Genomic DNA, 20,015 nt, shown 5'->3' with positions numbered 1-20,015 from the left:
TTTCATCGTCTGTTTTCAACCGACTTCTATCTTTGCAACATTTTTGCAATCATACTGAACACCGACATCATTTTCTACAGCTAAGAACCGAATTCCATAGGGATTTAAAAGAAAATATTTGTGCAAATTTTGCTGTAGGACATCCGAAAAGAAAACGCAATCTCAAAAATCTATAAACACATATTCAGCAGTCTCCGGCTTTCTACACAAAATGCAATTCGCACCTCATGACACAAAGATTCCTTTTTTTCCGCCATCCATGTCTTGCACAGGCACAACCACCGCACTTGATTTAAAAAAGAAAGTTTTCACAGCAGGCTGTACCGGCATTCTTTTTAATAAACTTTCAATTCATTTTGCCCTGGCCTACAAGAGTATAATGGCCGGTACACAGGAACAGACAAGGCTATTTCAAAAAGATATTTGTGAGCCTTCTTCTGGGGACATTGGTTGAAGATTCTATTTAAAATCGGGTACATAAAAACCGGTTGTTTAACAATTCCACGAAAATGACTAAACGTTTCACCTGCGACGTAACAATCGGTTGACACCACAAAAACTGGCAATTCTCTTGCTAAGCGTAATTGACAAACGGTACGAATAAAAGGATTCTTTACATCCCGTAAGAATAGGAAACGTTTAACGAAATGTCGCAAAAATCAGTGCAACAAAGATAATCAACCAGGAAAAAGGTTCTTTTGAGTTTTCTCATAACCCAGATAAATATTGCAAAGACCCTGTGTATCGTTTCTATGTTTATCCTTGAACAGTGGAAAGCCTTAATCATACACCACACTTTGCTGACAAAAAAACAAGTTGCCTGTGGTCTCGTGAGCAACCCGTGACTTTACTAATCGTCCTTGCTTTTAAGGAGGCTGGAGAGAATTGCGGAAAATAAAATAAATGTGAACATGAAAATGAAAATGAAATACGAGCTTAAAAAGGATAATTACAAAATTTAAAAGAAACCCCCAAAACTACAAAACCGAGTCAAAGAGACGGTAAACTATTGTGTAAGTATGTCCTAACGTAAGCCTTTTTTGTATTTCTATAGTAGTTTTCTGTAATTCCGTAGTTTTTTTGTCGTATTTTAAATTGAAGTTCTGCAGTACTGTTTTGTCGTAAAACAGAACATCCTGATGGCACTATAGACATTTCTGTTTCTCAGCAGGTTTACTGTTTCACAACAGGCATTTCTGTCGTTACAACAGAAAAGTTCTACAGAACAAAAGACTACAGAAAAGTACTCTTTTCTGTCTCTCAAAGTACTCTTTTTTTTTTGTCGTCACAGCAAATTTTTTGTGGTGTTGGCAACAGAAATGTCTGTATTGGCATCAGAACTTTTTGTTTTGCAACAAAAAAGTACTGCAGAACTTCAGATCAAGGTACTACAGAAAAAGCTTCCGAACTACAAGAGATTTCTACAGAACATCAAAAAAGTTTGACGTTTCGACAGAACTACAAAATATTCAGTCGTATTTTTGACACGATTCTGACGTGTTTATTTTTTTCGACTGGTTAGCTTTTTCGACTGATTGACATATTCTTTTCCACGAAGAAGGGCAGGACGTGCGCAGACTCACAACTGAATTTTAATGGCTTAAAGATTACATATATATAGTGAACAAAAGAAAACATTATGCCCCGGGGCCATTCAAATGCATATTAGCGCTGCCGTCCCATGTTTACGTCCAAATAGTTCTTCGTATATACGTATATACACGTATATCGCAACAACTCTCATGTTTTCAAATTCTAGTGAAGGTTTGCAGGACCCTGAAATTTTTGCGTAGATCATACGACGAACTCTGTCGAACTGTTCCAGTTCCGCAGCATTGTTCCACAACTGTTCTGCAACAAGATTCCTTTTTCCTCTGTTTGCAGTGCGTGCAGACCCTGTTCGTGGTTAGCACCAACGCGATGCTCATCATGGACCAGCGGACCCTACAGATCAAGTACCGCATTCCAGTGTCCGACATCTACAGGATATCACTCAGCCCTTTCCTGGATGACATCGCCGTCTTTCACATACGCACGGTGGGTGCGAGCGAAGAGGCCGTTCTAGGCATTGCTTGCATCTTTGCAAGCATGTTTGATCATTTTTACTTTTCCTTTCTTTCTTTCTCATCTCTCTCTCTCTCTCGCTCTCTGCATCTCGCAGAACAACGCAGTCATGCTTTGTGTTGTGACTCATGCAGTTTACAGCCTTGTTTTTGCGAATATATTAAGCATGACAAGGCAGGAACACCAAGCTGAAGTTAGTTTCACATCTGCCAATTGTGCATCCGATAAGGAACAAAATGAGTTCAAGATTTGTATAATCATTAAAATTTTGGTTGCTTATAAGCCATATACCGTGTGCCCTTCCGTAGTGCACAGGGCTACATCACTGGATACTCACGTTTTGATCAGAATTTGCAACTCATTCTCTTTTTGTTTGTTTGCCTTCGCACTATGATGGCTATAGCTATTCACACGTATTTTGAACCTTGCTCAAAGAAGAGCTCTGTGTTACTTAGGCACATTGTATATAGCGGAATATAAACAATTACTATCGATGAATGGCTGAATATGTGTTATTTCACTTCAGCGCTTACTTTTTTTTTTCACCAGACTGAGGCGACGAGAAAAAAGGGAGACTTCATCTTCGAAACTGGCCACGTGATAGAAATTGTGACCAAGCTTTTTCTCGTCGTCCAAAATGCGACTGGGAAAGCACCTGAGGTCAACTTTTCGACGGAGTAAGTGCACCCACCTTATCAAGACACTTTTTTGGAGGGTCAAATGCCTTTGTATTCTTTTTACATAGCATTTAGCAAATCATGCCTTCTCTCAGACAGCTAAACTGGAATGTAGGACTGCTACGCTCACTACTGCTTCCTTGCCAGTCTACGGGTCCTCGACTGCGACTCAGGAATGCTGACCTCAGAAGAAAAAAATTCACAGTGTCAGCTAATTGTTTTACAGGTCGGCACTGAGGCAGCACTAAAATATTTGACGCGCTTATACCGAGTTCTTTCAAGTCTGTGTTAATGGACCCCTGTATGTCTGCCAGCACACAGCCAGCCATCGTTCCGGGTCATCTAGATGATGGTTAGAATTTTCTGCAAAGTTGTCTGGAGTTGACGATAGAGACATATTTAAGGTACATGGAAACAAAGTCGTCGCCTCCGGTCTGATGACGTCGCTGCCCTCCAGCCAATTAATTTTATGGCGACACATTTTTTCTCGATGACGCATCTAATGCTGTAAATTAAAAAGCACACGCGCTTGATTAAAACCTTTCGAAAAAAATTACTGCTTATGCCTTTCTGTGATCGCGACTGGATGCAAGGATGGAATGAGCACCATGGCGGCCTTATCACCTTCATGAGCGGGCGCATAATCTTGGCATTACCGGCAAGGGCGAGCAGACTTCCGCAGTGGCGTGTAACGCATCGATCGCTTTCCCCAAGGCGCTTCCTGCCTCTCCTTTTATCAGGCTTCATTGCCCTCACGCGCGGAGAGTGTTTCAGCATTCCATATTCTGGGGGAGGCCCACCTAAATTTGGAAGTCACCACTGAGTTAGTCACACTCAAATTAGGTTGGACAGCATTTTTAGCCAAATGTTTGGTGTCCAGAGGGCAATATTTTGGGGGTGCGGACAGACAGTTTCTCGGACACATGTCGGTGCTGCACTAAGGCATGATCCTGTTTCGGTGCCCGGGTATTGGTTCCTAATTTGTGCTCCACGCCTGCCTCAAGGGTGCCGACAGCTGGAGTTAAAAGCATTTCAGAACTTCAAACTTGAACATGAGCTTGTAAAGTAATGAAATGTGCAGATGGCAGGAATTTCTTTATATCCAGTGGCAAATTATTGGCCAGAAGTCTGAGGTCGAGGATGTTGCAAACTACAGGCGGTGTGGTGGGGTTGGCCTCGAGGACGCTGCCGTCAATTGCGCCACCGTAGTGACACCTAAATGTTAATTAAATTTAGTGCGTCGGGAAATTACCTTAAATCCGACATGTCTAAATCATCATACACACAATCGCCCACAATAGCTAAGATTTACTCCTGCTGTCCCCTTCTAGAGTCCAGATCTGAGTCTTTCAGCGTGGATAGACAAATGTGCGGAAGTGAGGTGTGAAGGGCTGTTGTCTTCTTCGGGGAAGCGGACCACGAGCACCTTTCCAGGCTGTACTCTGGACAGCACATAATATAACGTCCTATATCCTCGCAAACTGTATATGTGGAAGATAGCGGATACGATACCAGACATGTCTCATGCACTCGAGCAGGAGTAGAAGCAGAACTTGTTTAATACGTAGTGGCTGACTTGTTGGTTCATCATTCTGAGGACTACAGCGCACTAGCAACACAGACAGAGCAAGAGAGACGGACGCAAACACGGGCGCTGACTACAGTCTTAATCTGGTTCCACACAGATTTCAGTTATGAGTGGAACTTTTGAAAAAGTTCCCCTTATAAGTGGAACTTTTTTAAAAGTTCCACTTATGACCGGAACGTATGTGGAACCAGATTAGAACCAGTTGAAGACAATAGAAACGATGTTGTTAGTCAGCGCTTGTGTTTGCATCCGTATATCTTGTTCTGTCCGTGTTACTACTGCGCTGTGGTCCTCAGAAGCGTAGAAGCAGAACCCGTGAGAATACGATGTAGTAAAATGGCTTCAGATCTTTTAAATCCCTTATTCACACATGGCTTCTTGGGTGAACTCTATGTTGTACTTAACAACGGTTCGCATAAGAGCCTCTTGGCATCCCAGAGAGACTTTTCTTGATTGGATCCCAAAGAGCTCCTTATTGGCGAGGCTCTCATCTGCCTCGGTTCATATGACATATACTTGCCAGCGCACCCTTTGGAAACACATAAAGAAGCCGCTGCTGTGCAGACTATGCACAATGCGTATACATCAGAAGCTAACAGAGCTGTAACTCTGCTTAATTTTATCGAAATTGCCCCGCAGTAGTGGTACAGTGGTTAGGGCGATGTGCTGCTGTACCCAAGGATGTAGGATCAAATCCCGGTCGCGGCGGCCGCTTTTCGATGGAGGCAAAATGCAAGGCACTCGTGTGTTGTGCGATGTCAGTGCACGTTAAAAAACCCCAGGCGGTCAAAACTTCCGGAGCCCTCCACTACGGCATCTCGCATAGCCTGACTCGCTTTGGGATGTTAAACCCAATAAACCAACCAACTTTCATCGAAATTATTCTGTAGGGCATGCGTGGGCGAGTGTGCCAAAAAAGCAATTTACTGACCAGTCTTTCTTTCGCAGCTTGCATGGCTGAACTAACTATACAGATGAGATGCCGCAAAACGATCTTCAGATAACCTACATTTTCATCTTGGGAAAAACCAAGAAAACAAAGGGAAGAAACATCTTATCAAGCATATGAGAAGCGTCACACCACCACGCCTTTCTGTTCGGATAAAAACATATTTTCTTTCCCGCTGAACGTAACCGAAAAGGTGCTCACATAACCACCTTCACCCACTATCAAAGCCATTAAAAAGGTTTTCCACAACTCCCGTGTGACGTGGCGTTTGACCTTAGAAGGATCGATGCTCAATTTTACAGTTATGTCCTTAGCATCGCGCTGCCAGGTTGCCAGTCGTGACTCTTGTGAGATGTCGTTATTGTTCAGTTGCAACCTCTTTTCACGCGCTTGCCGGTCTGACCCCCATAGGCCGCACCGCATGAGTGCGTTATTTTGTGGAATTTTGTTAAGACGTGGTGTACAGACGCGGTGTACAGGTCACTGGTCACACTGGTGCTTGACACCGCAACACCATTCTTTGGCCTGTTTTCCTCGTTCGTTAACCTTTCCTTTACTGCCCTTCTTCACAGGTTCGAGGTGAACTTCGGCAAGGAGACCGGTGTTCTCGCATTCCGGTGCACTTCGCTGAGCGACCACCACCCGGGCCAGATCAGGATCTACCGCAAGGGGAACCGGATGGAAGTGTTATTATGAGGATGACTTTCTTAGGGCACCTTTTTTCCAATTGCACTTCGAGGATGCGCAGCACCCTCCCCGGCGAGTGACACTGTTGGGCTGGGGACGCCGGCGCGGATAACTCGTCATGCACAGAAAGAACGCTGTTGTTTCTACTCGCTTGCCCACGCTTTGCGGCGGGATGCCTTTCGTTCGGTGCGGAGCGACCGTTTTCTTGTGCGGATGGAAAGATAAACAATACTGCCTTTCGCCGAGGTGCCGACGATTCCTGCAGTTGCCAGGTTTGCTATGTTTACTGGAAAAGATACGGGCCAGGGGCGTATTATTCGTCTTTGACATGTGCTAGTTGGACGTTCTTCACTTTTTATTTGCATCAAAGGAAAGGTTCTGTGGCTGGCGACATTGTGGCGTCTGCGAAAGGAAAACAAAGAAAGGGCACGCTGCATTACTTGGTGCTTTGGGTGCCTGGCCATATTTAAAGTGTGTTTACCAATACTCAACCCATAAATACTTCGTAAAAGTTACCTCTATGAAGCATGTACTGAACGCTCGAGCTATTCGATGTTAAATTAGTGTATATGGTATAGTGACTTGAATTGCGCGGTTCATGATTCTTCACAACAAAATTCAGCATGTCTCTTTATTATACCAAAGTTTAAGTCTATTGAATATTCTGGCAAGGATGCCTGGCATCTACTTCAACACAACACTGTCCTTATTGAAGCAGTGCCAAATGTTTTAAGTTCTTAAGTTTTGTGTTTCCTGCTTGTGAGCGTCAAAATTCACACCTTGTGACTTCAATACGTTTTGAAGAGCCCAAGGGTGTACCACTTCCCATATTCAATTTCAGGTGGACATGCTTGAAACGAAAGAGCGTTGTCATTCGGAAGCAGTTGGCGTCCCGCTGAACCTTTTCTTTGAACAAGAAACCTGTATAGACTGCGTTTGTCACCGGGCTTCTTTATTGGCTCATATTTGCGTTTCCTTCAACTCACGCAAAGATTTTTGTGATCTGCAACCACAAATCGGGGAGCGGTTAATTTTCTCGAATTTATTTCTTTACGCAACACTTTCTAGAATCGTACTTCTCGTTATATACTTCTCTGTGTCCGTTGCTTATAGTTGTAGGTATACATTCTATGCATCACAGCCAATGCTCTCATCAGCCAGCTGATGTAGAATCAGAATACTTTGACGCAAATTTATGTTTGCGTCGCAACAAGATATTTGGTCGTAGTAAGAAAATGGAAGCAGTGTTCAGCAAGCACACTTTTGAAGCATCAAGAGTGACTGGCTCTATTGCAGCCATGGTTGAGGTTCAGTCTGTGTTGCATCGTTTCGCTGGAACACGAGTGCAGTTGCGTGGTGTACAGTAGATATTTGGAGGCGAAGTGTACGCGGACACACTAGGAATGCATCCATTGCTCAAAAAAGAAAAAAAAAAGAAAGTGCGTAGATTAACAAAGCATGTATTTATCAATTTTCACTTTATCTGTAAATACGGCATTTCACTTGAGGTAGACCTTGTACCATTTATCAACGTTCATGTACACTCGTCTTATGGGAGGAATGTTTTACCTCCATTAAACACATCCCCTAAAGCTCGTCACATCTCTGTTTCGGGCATTTTTTAGACAACCTTCATAATGAAATTGTTCGTTCTTCTTTAAACCATTGTAAATATTTCACGCGAACATCACAGTGAGAAAAAAAGAGAGGTTGAAAGAGGCGCGGAAAATAGAATGACTGAATTTGCTTAAAGGCAAAAAAAAAAAAAAGTGCAGAACATTGTTGACAATTGTGGTGCATTCGAATACTTGAACGCAGACGCTGCAGGCTGCCATGCTGACATGTTCTGTTCTGATTTGTTAAAGTTTTTTTTCCTAACTTGACCATTGAAATGGTTTTAGGTAGCAGCGCCGACGGTAATTTTCTTGTTCCTAATCTCTACTCTCTACTCTCTACCCCCCCCCCCCCCCCTCCCTTCTCTGTTCAAAAGTGATGTAGTGCTTGCTAGGCTAAAAAAGTTCTTCCCTTGCATGTATTTCCTAAATTATATGCTCTCGCTTTACTATTTGGCGTCTGTTCTGCCCACGCTGAGGGGTTCTACAGGAGCATAAATATCTCTCTAAAGAATAGCGTAAGACTAGCAGATTCGTCGAGGAGCTAGCCATACGCTTGCGATGTCGTGGAACTAAGTGAACAATTTTTCCTAACCACTTGGCTTATACAAACGTGGCTTCATTTGGTCGTATTGCGACACCAGCGGATAAGATCTCGATTCTGCCCTTTCCCGCTCCGTAGTTCCATTTGCCAGCAGGTCAGTCGGTTGCATCTGCAGAAATAGAGCCACACGCTGATTTCATTGGGGAGCTGCAAATACGGATTTGTTCTTCACTCGCGATAGCGGCCAACCAACCAACCAACCAACCCCTAAAGCCCCTGTGCGTCAGTGGGATTGCAAACTCGGGCAGAGAGTGAGAGCGCCTCTAATCATAAACGGGGGCTTCGTTTATTTTCGCTTTCGCTTACAGCTCTTGTCACGCTGTGTCTGATCATGCTTAAAATGCATGCAAGGACACAAAACGAGCACAGCTTTTCGAGGCACCATTCTTTTTAAGACCAGAATAACTGCTCAAACACGTTAGCTGTACCGATTTAAAATTACGCTGACGCTGTTTGTGCGTTCTTTTCAACGGCTAACTCTGTTAGTACCCAATGGGATCGTTATGTAGCACTCATTCGTCGCTACTTATCCGAATAAGCCTTATTATTCGCCTTTTAATCCCTTTTCAGCTTATTTAATGTCGTGTTCGCATTGAACGCCAGACTTTTTAACCAACATCTTTGGATGTGACTAGAGCAGCTTTAGTGCTTTAGACTTTTAACATTCTGGCTGTGTCAGTTTTGTTTAGCGTTGCAGGTCGATGAGGTGGCTAAGTGATTCTGAAAGCTTTGTAATTTATCTGCATTGGCTTAATACGTGCAATACTGTCTACAGTTACTGTGCTAAGACGCGCACCAAAAAACTGGTTGGAAGAATTAAAATACGCTCGAAATATGCTCGAATTGTGTACGACGAGGCCTGCATGCATTTGAACAGAAACAGCGGTTGCGCGTGGCGTGTGTACTTCGCTGCCAATTTGGATTCTTTAAAACTGGGTTTCAACTTGTTGCGGACCTCTCGCGAAAATTTCTGCTCGAGTTTCTCCCATCCGCAATAGGAGATGACCTTGAAAAATGTCGTTTCTCCCGTGTCCCCTTTGACAATGCAGCTTCAGCGCACATTGGTGGTCATTTGTTTGAGATTCGTCAACATTCAAAGGATACTGTGTGTTGACAATCTTTCCCGACACAAGTGTTTGAATGGTGCCAACATTACACTGCCAAACGCACTTTACGACATAAGAACATAGGCTCTACCCATTGCGACTAAAGCTTTTATTTGTTGCTGTTCTTGAAAACTAAGCTTGATCTGGCTGTCAGCTGCTGGCTGCTCTCTGAAGCATGACGTACTCGGCGTGCCTTAGTTAAGTGGAGCCTTTACATTACGAGTAAAGCTTCTGCGACGTTAAGACTTGAGTGTGGTCTCAATTTTTAAAAGCAACATGCTTAATAAATTGGTGACAAAATTATTCGTACAATCTTGCAGCAAAGTTTAGCAGGCCACGTATCAGGAGTATGTCCTTGCTGCACAAGACACGCGGCGTAATCTATTTTGAACTAGAATTCGGTTCCAGCATGATAGAGACTGCACAACTACCACAGCGAGGTGTTCCTAATTTCTCGTAGAAAGTTGACAGAAATGCCGGGCATATTGATTTTAATTGATTCGCGATTGCGGTTAGAGTGCACGCAGATTTCTAGTTGGTGTTCTTCTCGTGGCAGTTGGAAAGTAGTGATTACGATAGTGATTTGTACAGCGAACTAGTATCTAAGAAGTCTCTATAAATACTAATATATAATGCACCTTTATCTTCGTCTAAGGTCTTAGGCAGTGTATTCGAATGAATGCGTTTGTAGCCCAGTAAAGCATTGGCATGTGCGCCATCCCGATCCTTTACTGTTCTATTTTTTGGCAAGCTTAGGTGTTCTATTCAAATTGTACCTCTCAACTTTGTTCACGTGAATTCGTCTTTCAAGCTGTATAGTAATGCAGACTCCACGAGTTTAAGCAAGAGCAGCCTTACATTAAGGCTGCCACGTTACGTGTTCTCTTGTTTTTTTCTTTTCTGGATGTCATTTGTTGCGTTCTTAAAAGCCACTGTCTGTTGACGTCGCGAAGTTGGGGTTGCTGCGGCTTGTTGAGTACTTCTTGTCGTAAATGACTGCTTTGGTTGTTTTTTTTTTGTTTTCAGTGCTAACAATGACCGTTCGCAGCCCTGGTGTGTTTGCATGTGTGATTGAGAGTGTGTTTAGAACACAAAAAAAAAGACATTCTCTGCTTTCATGTCTTACGTAGGTCTCGGTTAGAAAAAACAAGGCACCCAGAGCTGGTACCGGTGCCGTGTCTTTAGTATATGCTTAATTAAGGTCCGTGTGCTACAATAATATGTGTATATGCATTACAGTTAGCGCAAGGGCGCAATATGTTCTGTACAGGTCTAGTTGACGCACTACAGACAATGCTGCCGGCGTTCGTTGCGCTCTAGACAGTAATAAGAAGGAAAAAAAAAATCACCGTAATATATGGCATTGAACGTTTATATATGCTGAAATGTTTTTCATACTGATTTTTATAATAAAACTCAATATTAAACGTTGACGGCTTGTGCTTCTTGTTAAGGTAACTGCTTGTGCAAGTTTGAGAGAGAAACTCTAGCGTCAAAGATATTCGGGGACGGGGCGGGGGAGATGTTATCTCTTCCAGGGGATGGCAGATGATAGGCCGCATCTTTTCTCTGCATTAAATTACCATCGCTTCATAGCGTTGTAATCATGGGGTGCATGTCTGTTTTCTTAGTGTTCGTGAAATTTAAAAAGATGTTACCGTCTTATAGCCGTGTCCTGTGTCATGGTTGCAAGTCTCAATTATGAATACCGAAGATAGTTTGGTTTTCGAGCGTGACTCATCAGGAACCAGAAAGTCTGTATATTACAAAATACTGCTCGCAAAATGTTTGTATAACTCCTCAAAAAGATAAGAAGTCGTTTTCCGAAATATCTCTGCGAGCATAACTTGTTTGTTTTGGACAGCTCGGACTGCCTCCGACGCGGTGAAATATGACCAAGAAAGCAGAGAGAGCTGAATTATAGTTGTTGGCACAGTAATGTCTCAAGAATGAAAATAGGGAGGACCTCAAAATATCCTTTCGGTCATCATCTTGCTGCGCGATAAAGTTATAGGGCAACTCCGGTGGTTTCTCGATATTTGAATATTCTGGCAAAAAGTTTACTGTAGGTTTTTTCTCTCTACCCTGATGCATTCTAGCAAATTCGGGCGCTGTGCGTCAAATCATTCACGCTACACACGATTTTCAAATGTTCAGTTTTTGTTGCTTCAGTTGAGACCATTTCTGTGAATAACACTGTGTTTGTGACGTCACAAACATTGTGCCTGCGTTACTGTACACTCCCTGCGGGATCATTAAATTTCCAGGCCTACATCAGGTTATCTCAGACATTTTATGTAGTGCGTCATGATTTTATATACTTCATTTTCAACCTTCCAACGAGCATGCGAGTGATTTCCCAATACTGTATGTGACGTCACCATTTCTTCAACTGGAACGTCGTTTCTGGCCACGAAAGCAGTCTCGGTTTCGATTTGCTGTTTTTCCTTTTTAAATATAGTTCTACTTGGAATTAAAAAAAAAAGGCTTTTTCGTGCTGGAGTCAGGACACATGAAGGAATGTAATGCAATCAAAAACAAAAAATGATGAAAAAACTACAGGAGTTACCCTTTAACACAGAGGTTACCGACGCAAGTGGACTGAGCGAACTTAGTATAGATATATGTTATTTTTTAGTCTGCAATATCCATGCAGTAACTCCAACTCGTGATGCTGCATCGTTCGGCACCTTTCGCCTCAGCACCCGTTTTATACGATTACAAGTTCACTTTCTGTCAGGCCTACTCAAGGTGAAGTGGTGCACTTCGGGCTACAGGCAGCGTTAAAGCAATGGATTGATATCTCCCAGCATTCCCACCTAACTGACATGCAAAAAGGCAAGAAATGTTGCTGCCAAGCTTTCTTTCAGCTGCGACACTCACGGGATAACAACCAAAAGTGCTTGCTACGCAGCACCAACAGAACGCAGCGCGAACCTGTTTGGCCAGTTCTCCGTCGATGCGATCGCGGCACCACCGTAGTGTGATTTTATGGCGTGAATATTGTAGTATATTCACAGGGAAACTATGGCAACGACATCTGAGCGCGCTGATAAGGAGCACGCGAAAAGATGCCGCCAAACGGGTCTGCGCTCTGCCGATCTTTCTGGGACTATCTGCGCCGCCATCGCAGCTTAGCAACGATTTCTTTTTTGAAAAATTGCCAATACAGTACTTTTCGCATGCCAATAGGATCTTATGTACCATTCTGTTTCCACGCTCGACAAGCCTTTTCTAGATACGCTGTTTCGCACAAGTTTTTTTTTTTTCTTCACTGGATTGCCCATTCACTTTCTGCAAAGCTCAATAAATGTTTGTGGTGCTATAAACACTACAATTACAGGGTCGTCCACTCTTATTTTGAACACGGTCGCTGTCTTCTAAACGTCATTGTTTCCGACTCGGCCGCGCACTGAAACTAAGCACTAAGCGGCCAGGACCCTCTGTGTTTGCATTCTTTGATTCATTAATCGACCACCCACCTTAGGTGGGCGGATAAGATTAAGAAGTTCGCAGGGATCAAATGGACGCAGCTAGCACAGGACCGGGATAATCGGAGAAATATGGGAGAGGCCTTCGCCCTGAAGTGGTGTAGTCCGGCTGATGATGATGATGATGGTGATGATTAGTTATTCGACCGTGTCGTGTGTAATTTTGCTTTGGAAGCAGCGACTGGATTCAAACCAAGAGTGCAGGACCATGTGCATCACAGTTTCTTGCCACCATTTTCCGATCCCGGCTATCTAGCGTCGCATTGTGCGCGAAGCCAATGTCACCAGACTTCATGAAACAGCTGTTGTTGCTCTCTCAGTTGTAATGACTGGGTAGGAGACAAGAGAAGTATTTGCAATTAAAGCCACATCAGAGGAATGTGTCAGTAGATCAGTAGGACCAAGAGAGAGATAACTAGCAATGTTAAAACCAGAATGAGGAGGCGGAAAGTTATCACGGGTTTTAGGGATCCTAGATGTTGTACACTGAAAAAGAATCAGAATAGCAATACGACTAATCAACAGCTGCCAGTTCGCGAAGTTCTCTTGTGTACGTTTGTGTGTCTACGTATCAGCTAGCGTCAAGTTTATTTTCAGCATGAAGAATGATGTTGTGCAACCAAGTAGCTGCAGTCCCCAAGTAGCAAAAAATCATTGGTCCTACAAAGATGCTTTGGTGGCAAACATTGGCATGAATATAGGTCCTTAATTGCGATTTGGGCAATCCTAGACTTTTTTCATCAATGGCCGCATCATATATGCCAACAGGTCACCTATTATCCGCCAGTATAACTACCAAAAATTCCCCTTGCTCGCACCTGATTGGGCCCATGGTTAGCCATTCTGTCAACAATGGGTCACATTCGCGCCGTGGCTATCACCATGTCCAGCCATCTACGCGCCTTGACTGCGCCAACTTTTCAAAAATAGCCCATGTTAGCGCCAAGACTAGACCTATTGTCAACTATTTTTCCATTCCGGCCTAAAAGTCATCCCTTATGTACTGCCAATATTGTTTTAAGGTGGTATTCAATCGCAAGGTTTCAGTAAAATTATTCTTGCATGCGATTGGAGCCTCACGGAGGTTTCAGCCATGACAACTATTGCTATATATACTACAGTTCATTTTCGGCCGTAACAGTGAAGTCTTTTTGCAAGACTGTAAACAGTAGTTCAATACATAATGCAGACTGACCAAAAATTCGCAATATACACCGCTTGTCCTCCCGCAGCAAGGGGTTTCATATGCAACCTTTTCATATGAGAGACCAGCGGACATGGAAAAAAGGGAACCAAACGATCGAAGAAAAAACTTTATTTTATTTCAAACGTACAGAGCTAGAGACGGAAAGGGCAGGCTTGCAGAAGGTGGTTGGGCTGAGCGTGTGCGCTCTTTGCAGCCTCAAGGTGTGGCAGAGACAGCAGGTGGGTGCGACTGTAAGCAGGGGGTGCGAGCCATGGATTCGGGGCTCTGCGCAGGGGGCTGACCCAGCACTAGGACTCACTGGTAGCGCCGAGAAGCGAGAGGACGGGCATGCTGGAAAAACGTATCGTCTTCAGCAGGCCCTGGATTGCAGGCTCCTAGCAGCCACCTTTGCATAACTCGTTACCTCCAGGTCCACCGCTGTCTTTTCGCATATAGCATCTGCGCAAAGTAATTGTGCCTGAAGACCAAGAAATAGATTTTACAGCAGCGAACTCAGCAGGCAATATAAATAAAGTTCATTACTTGGCAAAAGGAAAAATATAGGTGTGCATGTTATAAAACAGAGGATGTCATGTAGTCATAGATTGTACAGAATATATTTACCCAATAATGAACCTAGCCTTCTTGGACGCTTCTGACAGATTGTCAAGACGTTGCAGTAAACTATACTTTTGTGAAAGGTCGCCTACTATTACTGGGGATCGACATCTGGAACAAATAACTATCATTGAGAAGCGGAAATCAATGATTCGAGGCTTCTTCCGCGGACTTGTGCTTTCTTGAGTTTACCAGACACTGAACTAAGCATATAAACAATTAGATCAACAGCATATTCATCATATATATGCACAATCTGACAAAAAATTCACAAATTAGCGTAGAAACGTCTGTTACGTGTTTAGAGGTAATATTTCGATGATATACTGATATCAAATATTAGTGAAGTTCAAATTGAAGTTTGCCTGGTGAACCCTGAACAGCTTCAAAGCCTATTTCCTAACCTCCCGTAGACACGGTGAAGCCACTCACCGCCACCGCTCATTCTCAGCAATCTACTTCAATTCCTGCCCCCCCTCTCCCCTCATTGAAAAGCTGTATATCAACTTATAACGATGCTTTCTTTTTACATGGGATAAAAATTTGCTATCCGAAATGCCAGCAGAATCAAGTGAAATACATTGAAAATAGGAATTGGAGGCCACTTTTATAAAAATAAAAAAAAAAAAAAAACAAATGAACTTAAATAGTATACCTACGTTTTTCCGGGTGCACTGAAGTGTAGGTACGATTGGGTTATTTCGAAACCCTTAAAAACCGCCCTCGAGACAAACGAGAGTTACAGCTTTTTCACGGAGAGTAATCTTCGGCAAAATTAAAACTTTCGCTGCATCGCTACCTTCTTCTTGCTCCTTTCGCACAATCGCTAGCATGTGAACAAGCTTTTAGTGTCCCGCTGACCAGAAAAAGCAAGCGTGTAAGATTCTTGTCTTGCACAAATGATAGATGACCTATATTCCACGATCGCATGAGATGCAATACCACATTACATCTAATCCCTCTAATTAACAAAGTTGTCCACGTCCCCTGAATGCATCTTAACAAAAACAAATAATAATAATGATCTTACCATTCCAGAAGTGTTACTTCCTGCGCTACGTAACTTTGATATTACAATGACAGTTGTCCCAGAAATCGGTATGCGTATCGCTTTTCCTGCTGAAAAAAAAAAAAAAATCGAAATGAAACGCCACATCGAGCAATCAACAAATCCGCCCAGAACGTTATTCATTTCCGAAATTATGTGAAGGTAAACAGATGGTGGTACTCACAAATAGGACTTTGTTGACCGGCTTATGAACTACGCCGGAGCTGTCGTAAGGTGTCAGAAGATGTGGCTTGCCTTTTGGCTTGTACAGAACCACGGCCGAACGTAAGCCTCGACTCCAAGCACACACGTGCGCGCCGCTGCCGCCATCGCCGTGGGGAACACTAACAGCTCACCTCGAGCGAGCAGGCTTTCTTATCGCGATGGTTGTTAGGCAGGCTGCCAGACCAGGCTCATTACCTATTATGCAGCTTTTGCGCTTGTAAGAATAGGTATGCAGCTGAAAAATCAAAGATGTGTAGAAGAGCGAAGAGAAGGAAAATAAGCCACGCGCGGCGCATTCAGGCAGGCGAGATGGAAAACAGGTTCAAGTAGGCGAGTGAAAAAAAAAAAAAAAAAAAAAAAAAAAAAAGATCCTGAAGAAAAAAAGCGCCTTGTGCGGGGAGGGGGGTGCTCTTCTGGGAAAATGGGAAAAGCAGGAGAATAGATGCGAAGGTAACACTCAGAGGAGGCGAACCTAGTGAAAGAGGGCGAAATCGTGGAAAATCCCTCTTGGGTCGTTCACAGCCAGACGCCAAGTAGCGAAAGATCCTCTTGCGATTTTTGCAGCGAAAAGCGTTAGGCATCTCCAAACACCCCCATAACTCCGTGCTGTGGTCTTTGTTGGTTAAAGCTGGCATAAAAATATTGCCATAACATTAAGAAAATAATTTTTAAAATATACTAATCGGAATTGGGCAAAATGCATGATATTACACTGTTTTATTTAAGATACATGTGGCACACAAACTAAGATGCCAAAGCCATATATATATATATATATATATATATATATATATATATATATATATATATATATATATATATATATGCAGCGGGCAATTTATTCTTTTCATGGAATATTTTTTATTCTATTCATGGAATTCAGGCGAGCGTCATTCCGCAGATGCTGTGCCTAGTCCATCTCAGACAAAGCATAAGAGCTTGTCTAAGCCATACTCGATTCATTTCCTGTGGGCCTCTTCAGCCCGCGTTCGTTAACTACTTGATTCGCTAGAGCTTTCCGAATAAGTATTTCACAGCTCAGTGTTCAATCCGACTGGTTGCCTTCGTTTTTTTTATTTCGTTATTATGCGCCAATTCAAGAAATGAAACTGCCAAGTAACTACACATGCCTGACCGCATATATGTTGTTTTCCCCTATAACTACATTATGAAACTGCATATATATTACCCTATTATTGCGCATTACAGAAGGCAACATCAAAGAAACAGTGACAAGGGCTGTACACTGCCCCATTTTGAAATTAGCGTAGGCAATATGGGGGAAGCAGCAGACAAGAGCCATTACGGTCAATGTTTTGGCGTGGCACTGACAATACGGGCAGAGTAGCGGACAATCACAGCCATAGTTGGAAGTGTGACGCAGTGGCAGTGCCCATATAAGTGGAACAGAGGACAAACAGGGCCATCATTGGAAGTGCCAAATAGTCGCACTGCCTATAATGGGAAACTAGTGGCAACAGGGATCCAGCGTAGGGCCTGATTTGCCAAGACTCTCCCATCTATTTCCCAGTATTGGGCGTTTCCTTTGCGCTGACTGGATCGTAGCTTTTCTTGAGGTATAACATGTTGTTTCGAACAGTCCGCATCACTTCATACGCGGGCGTCAATGTAGAGTGTGAAGGTTAACTCAGGATTACTGGCAGAGTAAAATCTCAATACTGAACAGAGGGAGACATTCAGAGAGCATAAAAAGGACCCCTATATTGCTACTGTGTTGGCAATGCCAGGGCCTACATAAGACCAGTGCATTGTCTACCCTCCAATATTGGGCTGCTGGATTGTGCTGCCTGTAACATATGAAAAGTATACAATGGCACCTTTGCGGTATATCCGAACATAAAAGGAAGCCACTGCGTCTGAGGCGAGCTATACGTAAAGGCGCATGTGTCGAACGCTTTGAAAGCTCACTTTAAACGTACCTCTCATACGTTGCGCCCTTTTATTGCACTGATCATTCACTCAGGTAAAATTCTCTGAGATTGTCCCACCAAAAAAAGGTGGGAAGAGCAATTGTCGGGCAAGAACAGAAGCAGAAACACGCGCGAAAAGATGCGAACTTGCACTGATGGAGCGCTGTCAATATACGAAGCACCTACGTGACTGTGGCGTGCGTGCACAACTCTGATCCTGCAATACAGCTTGATTACGTTGTGTGCAGGTAAGTTTTCACGACAATCGGAATAGTTGTGAACTTGTCACGGTCGACTCATCTCATGTATGCTTTTTTTTTTTTTTTTTTTTTTTTTAGAAACGGCAAATTTAGCGCCTTGAAGCCGCAACCAGCTGCAAATCAGCTGCTAGTTAAGATATGCAAAGAAACGGTGGTGCAATTCATTTTCTGATCTCTTCAAAGAAGAGAACGCCCAAAATGTTGATCGTTCACCTTTTTTTTATGCTTCTGGTAACGGAAACGCAAACGCTAATGACTGAGGACAGTGTGGAATTCCTGACAGCCCTATAGACTCCCAAAGCACCGCTGAGCAGTGCTGCAGCTTTTGATGTACAGTGCCATCTGTGACAGAAAGTCACAAACTGGGACGTTGACGGCGCCGCTCGCTGCTTTCGCCGCGTGCGCCTCATGCTTCCTTTTGCACGTGTACACGCTCGCGCAGTCACGTCGCGATGAAGCGCCTCCACTTATTCTTGAAGACTGGCCATTCTACAGCGGATTTCTATGAAGGAGAAATAAAAGCGAGAAACATCTTATGTCTACACCTTAGAGCAGACGACAGACGGCGATGAATCACTATGGACCGCGAAGGGTATTTCCCACGTGAGCGACAGCATGGTGTATGAAGTGCACCTTGATTTAAGACCGCTAATCAATTATTTTGTCGCATATAATGTGTTTCAAACATCCAACTGTTATCAGAACTGTGAAATGAAGTAGCGCACTCATTGACCATTGCTCTGGGCTTTAGCATGCGATGTATGTATACGGTGCTTTATTTTTGTATTAACGTCTTACTAAAGCAATTCTAGCAGTCAAATAATGAGTGCAGACCGAAAGATGTGTTCCTTTACGGGCACGAATGCTAGTAGACTGAAAAGCATGGTAGTTTATGGGACGTGCATTCTCCGTGCACTGCAGGTGACATAACCGGCTCGCTGGCTCGGTAGCAAGGTGAAATCCAGGCTCAATGAAAGCCCATGTGCTGTTCGTCGCATTTATTTCGGGTCTTATGAAATGATTGCAACTCAAGCTCAAGTTTCGCCGCGCGACGTCCGCGCCTCGTTTCATGGTGTGATGGCGAAATGTGAAACGCCGGGACGTCGTCGGAGCAGACGCTCCGCTAGCTTTCTGCACACGCGTGGCGATCGAATTGCGCCAGGAGGTTTTTTTGCGCAATAAAAACACGCTTCCGCAGATGCGAAATGGTGGTGCTATGTAGTGTTGTGTCGTGGACAGGCACTACAGCAGGCGCAGCGCTAAAGGACGAGACTCACGTGTGAAACTAAGCAGATTCTTTTGTCAGATTTTCAGCAGACCTTTTTTTCTAACCGAAATGTCTCTTTATGAGACGTCTCGCATTCTTTGTGGAAACAAAAAGAGCCAAGTTCCCCCTTCTGCATAAGCTCAGAAATGCTGCCAGTTTACAAAGATGGCTTGTAGAGGTATCGAAAGAGTATAATGGTTTAATACCACGCCTAGAGAATGAAGGGGATGGAGGATTCTCGTGCATCTTGCTCCCCGCGTGTGACTTGTTTTGCCGATATTCTGTCCTCTATCCCTGCTTTGTGAGCGCTCTGAAACCAACCAAATCAACAGATATCTAGCGTTGTTGTTGTTGTTGTTGTTGTTGTTGTTGTTGTTGTTGTTGTTGTTGTTGTTGTTGTTGTTGTGGTTGTTGTTGTTGTTGTTGTTGTTGTTGTTGTTGTTGTTGTTGTTGTTGTTGTTGTTGTTGTTGTTGTTGTGGTTGTTGTTGTTGTTGTTGTTGTTGTTGTTGTTGTTGTTGTTGTGGCTGTAGGAAGAAAGAAAAGAAAATGCACGGGCCTGCTACTGGCTCTCTAGCTGAGCCACCTCCGCTACCTCGTGCGGACAGAATAAAAAATAGACAAGAAAGAAAAAAGAAGAGGGAGAGAAAAACGGGTGCCGCAACAACAGTCGTCGTCCACCACCACCGAAGCGGTGGCGGGT

At 43.5% G+C, this 20,015-nt stretch overlaps 1 protein-coding gene and 1 long non-coding RNA gene across 2 annotated transcripts in view; one reads left to right on the top strand and one right to left on the bottom strand.

Annotated features, from left to right (window-relative positions):
• The window catches only part of LOC146185436 (unconventional myosin-Ia-like), a 93,398-nt gene extending 85,484 nt beyond the window's left edge, over nucleotides 1–7,914 (top strand). The window contains exons 29-31 of the mRNA XM_084607822.1: nucleotides 1,885–2,037; nucleotides 2,614–2,741; nucleotides 5,851–7,914. Coding sequence (XP_084463948.1) covers nucleotides 1,885–2,037; nucleotides 2,614–2,741; nucleotides 5,851–5,974 — 405 coding nt within the window. The 3' untranslated portion in view covers nucleotides 5,975–7,914. The remainder of the gene's footprint in view (nucleotides 1–1,884; nucleotides 2,038–2,613; nucleotides 2,742–5,850) is intronic.
• Nucleotides 7,915–14,118: 6,204 nt separating this feature from the next.
• LOC146185435 (uncharacterized) lies at nucleotides 14,119–16,040 on the bottom strand. Its single transcript, XR_014707800.1, has 3 exons — nucleotides 15,816–16,040; nucleotides 15,614–15,702; nucleotides 14,119–14,424 (listed from the first exon to the last, which is right to left on the bottom strand). It is a non-coding gene; the product is annotated as an uncharacterized LOC146185435 (long non-coding RNA).
• Between the last annotated feature and the right edge of the window lie 3,975 nt (nucleotides 16,041–20,015).

This window comes from Amblyomma maculatum, chromosome 6 (genome assembly GCF_055883805.1).
Source record: "Amblyomma maculatum isolate TAMU_Amacu chromosome 6, ASM5588380v1, whole genome shotgun sequence".
NCBI classification, from domain to species: Eukaryota; Metazoa; Arthropoda; class Arachnida; order Ixodida; family Ixodidae; genus Amblyomma; species Amblyomma maculatum.
This window is presented reverse-complemented; position numbering and strand designations above follow the sequence as displayed.